The sequence below is a fragment of the Equus asinus genome, chromosome 22 (genome assembly GCF_041296235.1).
Source record: "Equus asinus isolate D_3611 breed Donkey chromosome 22, EquAss-T2T_v2, whole genome shotgun sequence".
In the NCBI taxonomy this organism is placed as follows: Eukaryota; Metazoa; Chordata; class Mammalia; order Perissodactyla; family Equidae; genus Equus; species Equus asinus.
The window spans coordinates 57,881,672-57,898,471 of NC_091811.1; the positions used below are offsets into that span (position 1 = coordinate 57,881,672).

Sequence of the window (16,800 nt, forward strand, 5' to 3'; positions counted from 1 at the left end):
GGGATCCTACAGAGGGGATCTCAGGCTTCTGGTCTCACCCTGGGGTGCCCTGTCAAGGCCTCATTAACTGCTCAGCTGTGCAAGGCACAAATTACCCTTCATCTTGTTTCTCCACATGGCTTGTCAAATATTTGAGAATTTACTGTATTGGGCACTGGGATGTAATGATGATAAAAGCACCAGGGCTCAAGGAGTGCATGGACTAATGAAGGGGAGAAGGGCTAACAAGTAAACAGCATGACAATATAAAGTAATAGACACCATTACAAATGGAAGAGCGTTAAGGAAGCAGGTTAAGAGAGGCAACCATGGAAGTCTCCAGAGAAGACAACATTTAAGCTGAGATCCAAAGGTTAAGAAAGAGTTGATTTGGGAGAGAGGGCTCAGGAAGAGTGTTCTAGGCAGAGGGACCAGTGAGGGCAAAGGATTGAGGTTCAGAGACTACGGCTCATTCGAGGGACTGAAAGTAGTTCAGCGCAGTTGGCGCAGTTTGACCAGAGGCGAGGAATGGCAAAAAATGAGGCCAGGTTGTACAGGACCTCATGAGTCAGGCTAAGAGCTTTGAACTCCTGAGATCGTTCACTACAGCTCACTTCCCCCTCCGCTGGTCTGCACTAGCTGCTGCCTGGAAAGGAAGATTGTGATAAGTGAGGGGTGGAAATCAGAGAATATGCAAAATTAAGTGACAGCTCTATTTGGCAGTAAGTTCCTCTTCCTGTATCATTCGTTTGCTCCACAATGCCATCCTGGGGTGGCATCTGAGAAGGTAAAATTTCAAATGAGCTGTGAAGTAGGTCAAGATTATCTTCAGAAAGAAACAGTAAGGAAGAAACAAAGGCCCCATCGCTATGTGGCGTGAAAATACTGACACAGGTAAATTAACGTGTCAAATTAAATTTGTTCTAAGTTTATTATAACACTAATTCCTGTTCACTGAAGTCTGAGCAAACACATACAGAAATCACTGTTGCTAATTTAGCCATACACCCATAATTTTTAAAAATTAAAGGGAATATTACTCCCAACACTTGTCTTTCTGTGCCAAACTGAAGGGGATAAAACACCTCCTAGGAGCTGGAAAGAAAGAGGCCAAGGCAGACATTTTGTCTACTTGAGTTTATTCTGTTCTTAAAAAAAAAAAAAAAAAAAAAGGGAGGTGAGGGATGGAGGGGGCAATAACCCTTAAACACTGTGAGCAGGAACCCAGACTCCGAGACTTGGGCGTACTCCCCGACCCTCAAGCTCAGTTCTCCAACGGATTTCCACCCATGTGGTCTTCTTTTAAACGAGACACCCAAATCAGCAGCAAAAGTACCTGGGGTAGTCACTGAGACTCTGAACACTGGGAACGGGAGGGGGAAAAGTCCAAAAAATAGGAGTTGGGAAAAACAGGGAAGGAATGAGGGAGAGGCTAGGCTCTGGAGCACAGAGTTGGGCCACGAGAGGTGGAAGTGAGCCAGGATGGAGGGGTACCCCTCCTGACTGCTGCTGCCCACATTCCCCAGGACCCCAGAGAGCCCCATGGTTTGTCCTGCAGTCCATTCCCTATTCCCCAAAGGCCTCACAGGCCTAGCTCCAAGTCCTCCAGCTCCTCCTCCAGCGCTCTCCTCCTTGCTAGCTTCTCCAACTGCTCTTTGCTGGGCTGGCTGATTTCCCCAGCCTGGATCCGTTGCTGCAGCTCTTCCACCTGCCGAAGCTTCTTCTTTAGATTCTTTATCTTCTTGGCCTTTTCGGTGGTGGCAGTGGAGTCAGGCTGGTCAGAGGCAGCTGTAGGGGCTGCCCGGGAGCCCTGTGGAGCACTGGGGACTTGGGCTGTCTCTCCCAGGGACACCTTATCGAGAGTCCGGCTCAAGGCCTCTGCCTCCCCTTTCTCTTGCTGCTGCCGCCTTTTCTCCTTCCGCTTCAGATTGCGTTTGGCTGTCTTGGAGAGACCTGGTTCACCACCTTCAGGTCTGGATGGGGTGACAGGCACAGTGGCCTCGGGGCTCAGCCCTGGGGGCAGTTCTGGTTTACTCTTGAAAAACTTCACGTACTTGTTCTCATACCTGCAGGGAACAGAAGATGTCAACAGTTTCAAAGAATCACTGACTTTTCTGAGCCCTTTTCTTAACCTTCCAAATCATTTCACCCTTTTCACTTTCCTGCCTCCTTCCTCTCCCTAGAGTTCTTCTCCAACTTCCCTCTGCTCTGTAGGTTTTAGGAGGGTCTCTAGGTCCTGAAGCTCTGGATCTCTGAATGCTATTTGGAAGTTCTGCTGAACAGAGGCCACAGGAACTGGACCAGTCACCTGTAAACCTCACTCATCCCTGAACCCCAGCCCCCTCCTCTTTCTCAGACAGTTGCCCCCTGCTTCCCTTTCCTGGGATCAGCAGATTCTTCCCTGAACTCATAGCCACACATATTCTTTCTTTCTGTAGAGACCCCAATAAATGCCCCTCCTCATGCCTAACTACGCACACTGGGACCTCCTCCTGGGGCACATAGCCTTCTTTCACCCTCCGCTGCTTGCGCCAGGTCCCGTCAGGTCGCTGTGTTGAGGCGATGTACTTGCCTGAAAAGAGAAGTCAGTTGGAGTTACTCTTTCTAATTTTCAAAGAGTCCCCAAGATGAAAGAATGTATGAATGCACATAGCCTCCCTCAGCACCCATCCACCCACTAAATGCGACTGTCCACTTAAGGCCCCTTTTCTCCTATCAACCCTCACTCCCTCTCTTGTCATTATTTACTGAGTACCTACACACTGTATAATACACCATCCCTGCCCTCAGGGAGGTTCTATTTTTATAATCCAGTTGGCAGGACAGGACAGGCACAGAGGAAGAATTTTTAAAAAACACGAGACAATAGCATGGGGACATCAAAAGGCAGTAAATGAATAAGAGGTTAAAAAGGGACAAAAACAAGGACCATAGGAAGGAGAAATGACCAGAGAAGATGTTGTAGAGAAGGAGAAGTCTTATTAAGATGGATGGTGAAAAACAGGTTAACTTTTAGGGATCCATACTATAGATCCAAAAGCACCATACACAGGATATATGTAAAGGATGTTTGTTGCTGCACTATTTAAAGTAGTAAAAAGCTGAAAGCAACTTGAATGGCCATCAATAGATGAATGGTTGACTAGACAAGGATCATCCACATGATGGAACACTATGCTGCTATGAAAGAGAATGTTAGATATGAATGCACTGACCTCGAACGGTGTTCATGATAAACCCAGTGAAAAGGCAAGGTGCAGGATAATGTGTAGAGTAATAATCCTCAAACTTTTTAATTTCAGGATCTCCCTTACACTCTTATTTTGTAATTCTATGCATTTCACTATGCAATATTAAAAAATATCTGTTAATCTCATCAGAAAACTCTACTGAGAAGCTGTGGAGCTCCCAGGGGCAGAGACAAGTTTTCCAAAACTCTAATTTTTACTTGAAGGCTTGATTTTTATCACTGGCAACAAACACGGTCAGTTGTTTTCTTTGAAATGATGGGCTCACTTCCTTCATTTTCAGGAAAATGCCTATTGGATACCCAGGTCTGAATTAGAAGTTTGTGAGTGGTACTTTCAAGTAAAAGTAGTGTTCCATGAAAAGGCAGTTCGTTTAGCCTGCAACTCAGACAACTGCGTAGTGCTTTTCCTTGAGATGCCATCTTACTCAGTGTGCAGTGGAGTGTTTCATGCTTACTTCCCATTTAGTCCACAGAGAACATTAAAAAGATGTGTAACTTTCAGTGATAAGATGAATAAGTCCTTGGGATCTAAGGTACAGCCTGGTGACTACAGTTAACAAAACTGGATCATATGCTTGAAAGTTTCTATGATAGTAGAGCTTTAGTGTTCTCACTATAACAACAACAAAATGGTAATTATGCGAGGTGAAGGATGTGTTAACCAACCTCATTGTGGTAAACATTTCGAAATGTACATATCAATGCATCAAGTAATTATTGTACACCTTAAACTTATATGTCAATTATATCTCAATAGAGCTGGAAAAAAATAAGTAAATAAAAAGATGTGTATTCAAGGGCCAAAATTTAATAGAATTAATAATTTTTATTGCATCATCAAGGGCATCCTTAAGTGAAACAGGCTTTATTTACTGCAAGCGCGTGGCAGTGAAGAGCACAAGGACCAGTACAGTTTGGTGCCACTGCTCTGATTACTGCTAAGGGGCCAGTGGTTTTACCACCTTTGCTGTTGTACCCTCAGTGCAAATTTCAACCCAGCAAAAACAGCAAATAACATCTTAGTATATTATGGAAATAGTTATCTTTGCAGACCTCCTGAAAGGGTCTTAGGGAACCCCCAAGGGTCTTGAACAATATTTTGAGAACTGCTGACGTAGAGTATGCTCCCATTCTTTTTGGGGCAAGGAGTAGCACTTAATGGTCCATATAGTCTGTGTATCGGGGCAAAGAGAAAGGTGTAGAAGGACACATACCAAGACACAAAGCCTTTAATGCTGGTTACCTTAAGAGGAATAACCTGGAAGAAGAGGTGGTAGAAACCATTAACCATTAATATATAGTTTTTAAAAAAAACCTATAGATATCTTATGTTACTCTTTTTTTTTAAAAAAAGTATTACTTTTGTTAAAAAAAGAGAAAAAGATTTTTAAAAGAAAAGTAAAAAAATCAAGTCTAGGGCCTCCCACATGGATTATACATTGTTACATGAATTGGTTTTTTGTTCAAAATGCAATATCATTAATAAATTAAAACTAAAAAAGAAATTTGTTAAAGAAAGTGGGTAAGATGTGACAAGCAGAGGGGATGGGAGAAAGAAGAAAGGTGAGCAAAGAAAGGCGTGGATGTGGGAATGGGGGCAGGGACTGAGAGAGGAGAAGTCGAGGAGGAGTCCCGGTGAATCAGACAGTTCGTGGGAGGGAATAACAGGAAGCCAGGTAGGAGATAAGAAATGGGGCCAGAGCTTGAAAAGCCTTAAATACAAGGTCAAGGAATTTGGAGTTGATCTGGTGAATAACAGCCAGCCACTGAGGATACTGTTTGCTTAGCTGCAAGAGTTTGGAGACAAGAGGAACAACTGAAAAACGAAAAAATGGAGAGGTTTCATGGAGGAAGGGCTGAGACTAGAACTGGGCTTTGAAGAAAGAGGCGGACTAAAGAAAATGGAAAGGGAAGCAGAATGGATTGTAAACAGAAGCTTATTCTAAAACAAAATGTCAGATGTGGGGATGTGGAGGGCACGTTGAGGGGACTGAATAGACCAGTTCGGCTGAGTCAGAGCGCTGGTGTAAAGTCAACAGGGGTGAGGCTCAGACCTTGAAATGCCAGTTAAGGATTTTAATATCTGGCACATGGCATGCATTCAACAAATATTTGTCAAGTGAATGAATCTTTTATCCAAAGCAGTGCTTTAGGGCAATTAATCTGGCATGATGAGAAGGTGAACTGGAAAGGAAAAACATGGGAGACTGGGGAAATCAGTTAGGAAAAAGATTGCAATAATCCTGGCATGAGGGACAGAATTGACTGAAACAGTGAGAATGGAAAGGAAGGGACTGATGCCAGATACATCAGCAAAGAATCAGCAACACTTGGTAATTCACTGATGGGGGGAGTGGAGAGGGAGTTAAAGTCAAAAATAATTCAGCACACTTTGTTTTAGTAATCGCAATCTTGAGAATTTAGCATAAGGAAATAGTTCCAACATGAAAAAAACAAAAACATAAAAAAAGAAAGGGAGAGAGATAATTATTTGAACATTATGGTATTATCTATAAATAGCTAAAAATTAAAAATGATCTTTGCATCCGGTTATACAGAAACAGTTTATGATACATCCATTAAAAATGATAGGGGCCAGCCCTGTGGCCAAGTGGTTAAGTTCACGTGCTCCACTTTGGAGCACAGGGTTTCACCAGTTCGGATCCCGGGCGCGGACATGGCACTGCTCATTAGGTCATGCTGAGGCAGCATCCCACATGCCACAACTAGAGGGACCCACAACTGAAAATATACAACTATGTACTGGGGGGATTGGGGGAGAAAAAGCAGAAAAAAAAATGATAATCTGTGTGTGTGTGTAAGATTTGCCCTGAGCTAACATCCGTTGTCAATCCTCCTCTTTTTCAACTTGAGGAAGATTAGCCCTGAGCTAACATCTGTGCCAATCTTCCTCTACTTTGTATGTGGGACGCCTCCACAGCACGGCTGATGGGTGGAGCAGGTCTGCACCCAGGATCCGAACCCGTGAACCCCAGGCAGCCGAAGCAGAGTGACTGGAACTTCAACCACCTGACCACAGGGCTGGCCCCTGATAAAAATTTTTTAAATCATGTAATGTGATATAATGTAATGTAAAATGTAGTTATATATACACCATGATTTCATTTATTAAATATGTCAGGCTTATTTGGAAGTTTAGAAAAGAATGTGCAATGTGAAAGTTATGTTGAATGATTAGATTATAAATAATTTTTTCTTAATTCCCATTAATGTTGTTATATGGTGGGTTTTAAAATTATCTCATTTTTTGTTTCAACCTTAGATGGCTTAGAGAATGGGTACACATAGGAGAGTGAAATTACTTCTGACCAGGCGATTTATAAAGATTTTATGGAGGACACAGCATCTGTTATGATCTTTGGAAGGTGAGCTGGATTCAGACAGGTGGGGCGGGGGGTTATGAGGAAAGAGCAGAAAGGGAAGATTTCAGGCATATGGGACAACATCAGCAAAGGGACAAGTCACACTAGTAATCGTGCCCCTACTTAAAATTCTTCCTGGATTCCTGTTGCCCTCAGGATATTTACAGGGAGGCTGGAACCAAACACAAAAGGCCTTCTTGACCCCCTGCTCTCGCTAATCTCTAGCCTTTTAGCCCTCAGTCACTCACACTCTCCTCCTCCAGCCACTGAAATATTCAAAAATCTCACCCGCCAGTGTCTCTATTCTCTATGTCTTTTTGCTTTTGCTTCATTTGGCCTGGAATAGACTTTGCTTGATTCTTATCTTAGTTAATTCCTATTGGCCTTTAAAGGTCAAGTTCAAGTATAAACTCCTCAGTGAAATCCTCCCTGACCTCCCCACCACAAGCCAAGTAAGAAGCTGCCCTTTGTGCATCCGTAGCACCTGCTTTGGCCTTCATCGTGCTCTATTGTTTAACAAAACTGTTGCTTGTTCAAGAGCAGGGGCTTTGATCTTTGAAGCAAATGGCCTGACACATAGAAGGCTGTAATTAATTCAAATTAATGAATACATAAATTTAAGTACCATATTAGAGAACAGCAAGAATCCAGTATATTTTCGGCAAAAAGCATATGTAATGGGAAAAGAGACTAGAGGTAAATTAGTCAGAATATGAAGGTATCCAATTTCCTCTTGCGTTTGGACTTAAGCTTCAGAATGTAGGAGAAGGTCGAAGGCCAATAACAGAGTATAGATGATGTGCTCAAAGTAATGCTTTAAGAAGATTAACCTGAAAATGTGTAACATAAACTAAAGGTAGAAAAAAACGAAAGCAATAGCCACAATGTGAGACAACTTGATTTAGATGGTCTCTATGGGTATTGAAAGGAAAATGAAAGAGAAAGCCATTACGAAGAATAAGTCAACAGGATCTGAAGATTGCCAAAATTCAAATTAGGGAGAGGAAATAATTGAAACAGTGCTACGGTGAATTTAATCTGGTGCTTTGCACACGTATTCTCTTATTTTCCACAACATACCTGTGGGTAAGTAGAACATATGGTAATAACATTTCTTCACACGCAGATTTCAAATGTTTATTGAGCAATTGCCATTGTGCCAGACACTGTAACAGGAGCTGGGGCTACAACAATGAATAAAGCAAGCAAGGGTCTGACCTTCTTGCAGCATGCATTCTAGCAAGAAAGACAAGTAATAAAGACGAACACAAATAAACTCATTACAATATCACTCTTAAATGTGGAAAATCTGGAGAAGAATAAAAACCACTGATATAAAGAAAGTCCAAAGGAGAAGACAATTTTGTGAAAATAAGTAATTCAATTCTAGACAAGGAGTGTTTTATATGGAATGAAGGAGAAAGAGACAATGATAGAAACATATATTTAAGTAAATTGCACAGAAAATATAGCTGAGGACTAGTAAAGATGGAATGTGAGAAAAAATTGGGCAGAAGCTTCTTGAACGGCTTTCCTAACTGGAGGCCCTCAGAGGTACAAACAGCCCATCATCACAAAGGAGCACCTATTTTATGTTATTCTGGTTCCATTCCCTGGCTGTGATTCCTATCTCTAGAAATAAAAACCAAGGGCAGAATATCAGGATTTTCAGCTAACACCTTTGAGAGAGTCAGAAACTACAAATTAGAGACTGCTACTATATCAACTTTGGAAGCTTTGTTATTTCCCCACATCTGCTGTTTTGTAATTCTCACTCTGTTTCCTTAAATTGAAAAGGGCCTTGTTTTCAGGAGTGGCAGGAAGACAGTGAAGAGACAACATAGCAAGGCTTGGGCGAACTCCAGGGGTTAGGGAGAAGTGACTGTTAAAGGTATCTTGAATCCCTGGGACCTGCTTCAAGTAAGAAAGGAGATCTGGGTCACAGATCTGAGCCTGAGGATGATCTCAGGGCCCAAAATCCTAAGACCTAGATGCGGTTTCTAACATACAGAAAATAAAAGAAGAGAAAACCCAATTTGGAGGAATGACCCTGGAAAAACGGTCACGATCATTTTCCTCAAGGAAGAAAAGGTGTTGGCAACAACAAGAAAGGATTCTAGGAAAAAAGAAACTAGGCTATGGCGACCAAAAGAGTTTCAAGTAAGGGCAGGTGATTAACAATATTAAATACTGCAAAGAGATTAAGGAAAAGAATGAGAAGAAAAAGGTAACTGATTTTGGCAATTTGGAAATTCCTAGTTATCTTCAAGAATACAGCCTTAGAAAAGTAGAGCGATCAAAAGCCAGACGACACATTAATAAAATGCAATAAACATTTATTGAAAGCCTCCTGTGCGAAAAGTACTACACTAAGTGCTACAGGGATTATCAAGATGAGTGAAATGGTCTGTACTTTCAAGAAATGTACAGTCTAAGTAAGGAGGAGAGTGGGTGAGTCAGGCAAACAAAGAATAAGGCACAACATAAATGCCTGAGGTTTCCTTAGAGACACTGATAATTACTGATAGATTTCAAGAGAATAAATAATCCCACCCTGTTTGATGCAGGAAGGTGACAGGAAATCAGGAAAATCTCAGGGACTTGACTTTAAAGACTAGGTGGTAGCAGTAACAATTAGCAACAACAACAAATAAGTGGCTGATATTTCTGCAGGCAGAGAAAGGAAGGGAAAGGGCATTCTAGGCAGAGGAACAACAAGCAAAATCATAGCAGTGGAAAACTCACAGTATGTTAAGAACAGTTAAGAAAGAGCATTTATTAATAAGTAGCTACATTACACTGCTACTTTACATATATTACCTTATTGAATCTAGACAATGGATAGATACTATCATCTACAGCTGAGGAAACAGAGTCTTCAAGATGTTCAAGATAGGTCCAAGATCACAAAGGCAGCATGTAGCTGCAATCTGAACTCAGTTCTGACGCCCCAGCTTACACATCAGCACTCGGCTGTGCCACCAGTCTTACACTATACAGCCCGGTTTCACTGCAGGGTATAGGCAGAGACGTAGCATGTGATGATACTAATATATTGAAAAGTGGTTTGTGCTCATATTAAAGAACAGTATCTTGAATGTAAGAGCAAATGTTCCATATGGAAATTTGATAGTCAATCCCAAAATGACAATAGCAGCTACCCTTTACTGAATGCTTGCTTCCAGCCAAGGCCAGCGCTCAGTGTTTACGTGTACTATCTTATCTCATTTTCACAGCTCCATACAGGATTATTCCAGTTTTACAGATGATAAGAAATTTAACAACTTGCCCAAAGTTACAAAGTCAGTAAACTGTAGCAGAATTCCAACCCAGGCCGTGGGTTCCAAAGGCTGTGCTTTTTACCCTACTATTGTACATTGTGTTATAAATGGGAAAAAAGAAAAAAGAAAAAAAACGAAGAAGATTAACGTCAGTAATAATCAAAGGAAATATAAATTACAACAATAAACTATCATTTGTGTCTACTGAAGCAATAGAGTTTTGAAAGATGAGAATACAAATGCAGTCAAAGAGGTGAAACCAGCGTACTCATATGTGGTTGGTGGAAAACCCTTGAGAGCAATTTGGCTAACACAGCAAGGGGATATACGGTAGTCCCATCATTTAGCAGCATTTCCCAAAGTTTTTGTTATATAAAACACGACTTCCATAAGATTCACAGGAACCTTATTTTTACATTTATTTTGTAGCACATTTCACAGGACTACCAAGTGTTCTGAGGATCATATTTTGGAAACTACAGCCATTCTGTCTGATCCCGATTCTGTTAAATACAGATATGCTATATATGCGCACAGAAAGAAAAACTAAAAGGAAATATAACTGTAGTTATCTCTGCATTCTGGAATTGCCAAACATGCATGTGACTTATATTTTACTACTTACTATATTTTACTACTACTTGTGAAAATATTTTCCAAGTTTTCTACAATTAAGATGAATTAATTTTATAATCAATAAAAAATAAATGTTTGTATCATCCAACCCAGTTAATTCTACTTCTGAGAAATCTTTCCTAAATAAACTATATCCTAATAATAATAATAAAATAACCCTAAACTCACGCAAAGACTTACTGCACAAAAATATTCATAGAGTTCTTATAACAAATTCTGGAAACAATCTAAAAGTCCAAAAACAGAAGAAAAGTAAGAGAGAAGATTCGTGCCCAAACAATAAAACACTCTGCCAGTATTTTAAAAGATGTTTACAGAGAGTTTTTAATAGCAAGGCAAAAAATTTATGTTATAAGGTTTAGTGAAAAGGTAAGATATAAAAATGTATATACCATGTGATTCAAAAATGTTTTAAAAATGCACAAGAAAAATAAAGACCAGAAGGATATATGCCAAATTTAACAGTGAACTCTGGGTGGATGAAATATATTGAACAAAAATTACAGAACTAAATTTGTACTTCAGGAGCAGTAATCTGGCAACAATATGTCAAAGGAACTGGAAGAGAGAGAGAGATGGGAGATAGGACAACTACTTAGGAGCTCACAGCAATATCTGCAGGATAAAGGAAACTGGAATTTTATCAGGCACTTAGAATGACCCAGGTACTATGCTTGATACTTGTATATATAACCTCTTCTAACCTATACAATAATTCTTACCTAACTAATAATTACAGAACCATTTTTTGGGTACTTTCTATGTGCCAGACATTTACATTATATCATTTAAATTTTAATTCTCACAATAATCCTATGTTGTGGGAGTTACTATTCTACTTCATTGATGAGAAAACTAAGGCTTAGATTCCCAAGGCTTAAAATTCCCAAGGCCATATAGCTAACAAGTATTGAAGATAGGATAAGGGTAATGGCAGTAGAAATAAAAGAGCGATATTTTGACAACTGGTTTGTGTGTGAGATGGGGAGCAAGAAAGGAGTAAAAGATGATACAAAACAGCACTTCAATAGCAACAAAAACACTTAATGCTCTGATCTTGGTTTCCTATACCATTCTCCAGTAAAAGGAACCAAGGGCTCCTTGGAGAAATGGCTAATTCTAGGACTGAGACAGGAAATATACAAGACAAGCTTGGAGCATCTTCTAGTGCCAGAAAGTAAGGAAGAACTGAAAAACAAAAACCTACACTGATGGGAGTCAGTCAAAGGGACATGGGGCCCACTAAAAGAGCTCCCAATGTCCAAACCTGGAACATTTGAGCAATAAAATAAATAAGATAGGGGCCGGCCTGGTGGCGCAGCGATTAAATGCGCATGTTCTGCTTCAGTGGCCCAGGGTTTGCTGGTTTGAATCCTGGGTGTGGACATGGCACCGCTTGGCAAGCCATGCTGTGGTACACGTCCCACATAGAAAATACAGGAAGATGGGCACAGATGTTAGCTCAGGGCCAGTCTTCCTCAGCAAAAAAAAGAGGAGGATTGGCAGAAGTTAGCTCAGGGCTAGTCTTCCTCAAAAAAATAATAACAATAATAAAATAAAATAAATAAGATAGTATTGGATTATAACCGAAAGTCCATACTGATATAAATTAATGACTGAATAAATAAATGGGAGAGAAGAGAAACATCCTGTGCAGAATAATTCCAAACACTGTACGTAAATACTCCGTCCTTAAGGGAGCATAACTCCCCACTCTTTAGGTGTGGGCTGTGACTAGTAATTTTCTTCTAAAGAGTATAGTATAGAAAGGAGTACAGTATGGAGAGAATAACTTTACAGTGGAGAAACCTTACAGACACTACTTCAGTCAGGTGATAATGGGCAACACCAACAGTAAAAAAACCATTGCGAGGGGTCAGCCCTGTGGCCAAATGGTTAAGTTCATACACTCTGCTTTAGTGGCACAGGGTTTCGCCGGCTTGGATCCTGGGTGCGGACACGGCATCACTCATTGAGTCATGCTGAGGAAGCATCCCGCATGCCACAACTGGAAGGACTCACAACTAAAATATACAACTATGTACTGGGGGGCTTTGGGGAGAAGAAGGAAAAATTTTTTAAATCTTAAAAAAGAAAATCATTGCAGTACTATGTACCCTTGATATGATACTATGAAAATGTCACTTTACCTCTATGGTCATCCCCTCAAAAACAGATGACTCCAATCTAATCGTGAGAAAAACATCGGAAAAATTCTAATAGAGGGGCATCCTACATCCTGAACAGTATTCCTTAAAACTGTCAAGATCTTCAAAAACAAGGAAAGTCTAAGAAACTATCACAGCCAATAGGAGCTTAAGGAGACACAAGAAGTAAATGCAATGTGGTATCCTGGATGAGATCCTGAAGTAGAAAAAAATTAGGTAAAAACTAAGGAAATCTGAATAATGTATGGATTTTAGTTAATAATAACCTATCAATATTGCTTCATTAATTGCAATAACAGTAGCAAACTAGTGTAAGATGTTTTTTTCTTGAGGAAAATTAGCCCTGAGCTAACATCTGCCACCAATCCTCCTCTTTTTGTTGAGGAAGACTGGCCCTGAGCTAACATCCGTGTCCATCTTCCTCTATTTTATGTGGGACGCCTGCCACAGCATGGCTTGACAAGTGGTGCATAGGACCTCCCCTGGGATCCAAACTGGCAAACCCTGGGCCGCCAAAGTGGAACTTGCGAACTTAACCACTGCGCCACCAGGCTGGCCCTGTGGAAGATGTTAATAACAGGGGAAACTGAGTGTAAGGTATATGGAAATTGCTTGTATTGTGTTCTCAATTTTTCTATAAATCTAAAACTGTTCTAAAAAATAAAGTCTACTTAAAACAGAGAGAGAAATGATGCAAAAAGTTGATCTTGAGTTGGCTAGTACAACGTTGCCTTTAACGGAAACAAGGAAGGAAAAACCGATATAGATATTGGTCAGACAATTTGAGGTGTGACACTATAGCCAAGAATGAAAGCCATTCACCAAACAATTAGAAAAAGGAATTGGCAACTCAGGAGAGAGGCTGGTGCTAGAAATAAAGGCTGTAAAAAGTTAAGGAACAAATAAGCAGCGAGGAAATGGAAATAGTATGTATAGACCTGATATTCAAGAAATCAGCCTGTGAACAGGAAAGAAACAGAAGTGATAGGTCTTGATTTTTCAATGAATTAGAAAGTGAATTCATCGGCCATGAGGGAGAATTAAAAGGGAGGGTCAGAGAGAGCTGGAAAAGGTGGGGGAAATAGCCATGAGAGAATGTAAGCAAATCAAGAAAAAGAACTGGAGAGAAGCCATGATCTTGGCATAAGTTAACATTAAGTTATACTGAATGTGCTAGCTTCTGTGCTTTTTCTCCTGCCATGTGCTGTAGCCTAGAAGCAGAAGCCAAGAAAACAGTTGATGGGTGTGATTCAAGGTAACAGAAGTCCTTGCTTAACATAGAAGAACAAAATGAATGAAAAAAGCAATGAGGATAGTATCAAAGTGGCTGGTCATGGAGGTCTAGCAGGGCAGCATCAAAGGTAATCACGAAGGTACTGGTAGGCTCAAGGAAACGGGAAAGGTCAAGAATTAGAGAACCTAAAGAGGGCAAAAGCTGATTCTGTGAATGTGAGGTAGTGAAAAAGGTGACTGGTAAGGAAGCTAAAGTATGTAATAGCGAGCCCCCGAAGGGGAAGCAGCGTCATAGGTGAGGTCCAGGTAGTAGTGATTCTGATGCGTAGCTGATTTGAAAATACAAAGGAAAGTCAATGGTCCCATGCTGAGGAACTGTAACATCAGAGTACTTCAAAAATGCTGGAGACACTGAGAATGAGAAGAAGAAACGGAGTGGAGAAAAAAATATGATGTGATAGGTCTGGATCCTTGTGGGCAGTAGATGATGGCCCTGAGGTTTTAGAGAAAATGCTGTAATTGCATGCCAATACCTTCCACCAGAATTAGAGTGACAGTGGTAGATCAATGATCTGGAAGTAGTAAAGGAGAGCAAAAAAGCAGTATGATTCCTTCTCCTCTTCCACATAGTCACAGAGAACAGAAGATATCTCTTGGTGGGAGTGATGATGAGATGTGATACCTGGATTTTCATTAAATCACTTTAAAGAAAAACAGTTAAGAATAAAGAGAAGTATACTGGACAATGAGTAATATTTTCAAAGTACACATTAAAAGGAGCTAGTTGAAGAAGTAGAGAGCAGGAGAAGAGGTTGTACCACTTTGAAATGTAAGGATGGGGAGAAATAGCAGAGACCTGGCTTGTCATTAGACCCCACAGGAGAGATAGGTTGAGAAGTAAGGAACACAGAAAGCAGCAAAGCAAGAAGCATAAATGGCACATCTTAAAACAGACTGTATGTACCACAGCACACGCACAAGGTCACTTCTACAGAAGACTACACATACACAATGAGGGCTACAAAAAACTGTTAACACCTTGCCTTGCACAGCATTTTATAAATTGCTTTCATATATACTATCTTATTTGATTGTCACTGGGTAGACATTACTATGCACATTTTTCTAAATGAGAAATTAGGATGGCACAAAACCACAATGAAAATCTTAATTCTCTGTTTTCAACACATAAACCTCACATACACAGCTGACACTTCAGCATCTTAATCAGTCAGGCTGGAAATTCTTCTCTAGCCAGAAGGAACAGTGGGTTCTATCAACTTGTCAGAGGGCTTCAGAGGCCACTAGACATCTTCCTGTTTGGCTTCTTCCACCTTAGATTCCTCAACTCCTATCATCATCACCAGAGAAGGGAGAGGCGCGGCTGGTGTCATCAAGGAGAAAACTCAAGCTGAAAAGTTACATTAGGCTTCTCTTCTCTGCACACCTCTAGACCTCAGCGACCCAACCACGAAGATGAGGGAGAGAGTGGAAAAAAGCACTATGTAGCAATGAGGATGTCTTCAACAGATACAGCTTCGAGAAAAAGAATTAAGACGGGGCTGGGGAAGGTCAAAAAGCAGGGATAGTCAAGAGAAGGGGGAGGGGAAGAGTGGGAGAGCAGGAATTGGAGAGAACTGAGTGTAGGAGCCCCCAAGGCTGGAGAACCCAAAAGAGATATGGGAGCTCCAACTGCTGGAGAAAAGCTAAAAGCCCGTGAGGGTCCTGGAGCAGGGACCAGCGTTGAAGGACCCCAGGCTTTGGGTGACCGGAAGCAGAGACCCCCAAACATGAGACCAGAAGGGGGCGCAGGTGACACCCCGTAGGAGAGAATGAATGGGGAAGGCGGTCCGGAGGGCGGGGCAAAGGAGGGGCCCCGGGATGGGCGGGGCACAGACCCCTTTCCAAGTCCGAACCCCTGCCCCGAGAGCCCGGGGAGAAGCGGCTCCGCGCCTCCCGCACTCACCGCCGGTCTCGTCAGTTACATAGGGAGTCGCCATCTTGAAAACGCAAACCACTTCCGGCGTGAGCGGGCTGGGGTCCCGCCCCCCTCCCCACCGGAAGTGGAGTCCAGATCGTAGCAGGCCACCATTTTAGTCTTAAAGGGAGAGTACACCATTTCATGGACGGAGGTGGAGGAGGAAGGGAGAAGCTGAAGACTTTAATAAAATAAAAGCTCTGGGCTCTTTTACTGCCACTGTTACCATTATTGAGCGCCTGCTGCGTGTAAAGCAGTCCTTTGGTGCTGAGAGAAGTTCCGAGGCACAGACCCTCTCCTCACAGGCATTCTTCATCCATCCAGGACCTGCGAGGGAAAAGGGGGCAAGGCCCTGTCTGCACCCAGAAAGGGGGGCTGATAGATGAGGAAAGGAAGAATATTTAGGGGCTGGCCTGCACCCAGGTCCCAGAGCGGCTAGGGGACATGGGGAGGGGCGGGCAAACTCCGGGAACGCACTGGGGCGCACCGATGTGGTTGGGGGCGAATTGAAGACCCCAACTAACCCTCTCTTAGAAAGTGGGGAGGTCGAAGTAGCCTGCCGATTGCCCTCGACCACCAGCTCAACCCTCCGGAGACCCGCGAGAGGGGCGTGCAAGGCAGGGGGCGCTGCCGGCCAGTCACCTGTCCCCGCAGCCTTGGGGTTGCCAGCGGCTTCCACGGCCCGGGAGGCGGCCGGCCGGGTGGAGCGGGCAGCCCTGGCCTGGCCCTGCCCCTGGGGCGGCCCCAGGGATTCGAAGCGAAGTGACGGCGGCCCAAGTTTGCGCTGGCCTTCGACACTGGGCCCCGGGGTCAGAGGGTAGGGTGAAGGCTTCTGGGCGGACCTTGTTAGTATTCTAACTGACCTCGTCCAAGTTTCTGGGCGCTGGGCATT

General features: G+C 42.3%; 1 protein-coding gene across 1 annotated transcript; it reads right to left on the bottom strand.

Moving 5' to 3' along the window:
* Positions 1-893: 893 nt before the first annotated feature.
* PYM1 (PYM homolog 1, exon junction complex associated factor) lies at positions 894-16,800 on the bottom strand. The gene is made up of 4 exons (XM_014857246.3): positions 16,551-16,800; positions 15,897-16,235; positions 2,458-2,551; positions 894-2,045 (listed from the first exon to the last, which is right to left on the bottom strand). The coding sequence occupies exons 2-4, from the start codon at positions 15,928-15,930 to the stop codon at positions 1,562-1,564; spliced, it is 612 nt and encodes a 203-aa protein (XP_014712732.1). The 5' UTR covers positions 15,931-16,235; positions 16,551-16,800; the 3' UTR covers positions 894-1,561.

Excerpts from the sequence above, each read along its gene's own strand:
- PYM1 (XM_014857246.3), bottom strand. The coding sequence starts at position 15,930 with ATGGCGACTCCCTATGTAACTGACGAGACCGGCG. Across the intron at positions 2,552-15,896 it reads TGTAACTGACGAGACCGGCG|GCAAGTACATCGCCTCAACA; the intron begins GTGAGTGCGGGA and ends TTCTCTTTTCAG. Across the intron at positions 2,046-2,457 it reads CCCCAGGAGGAGGTCCCAGT|GTATGAGAACAAGTACGTGA; the intron begins GTGCGTAGTTAG and ends TGTTCCCTGCAG.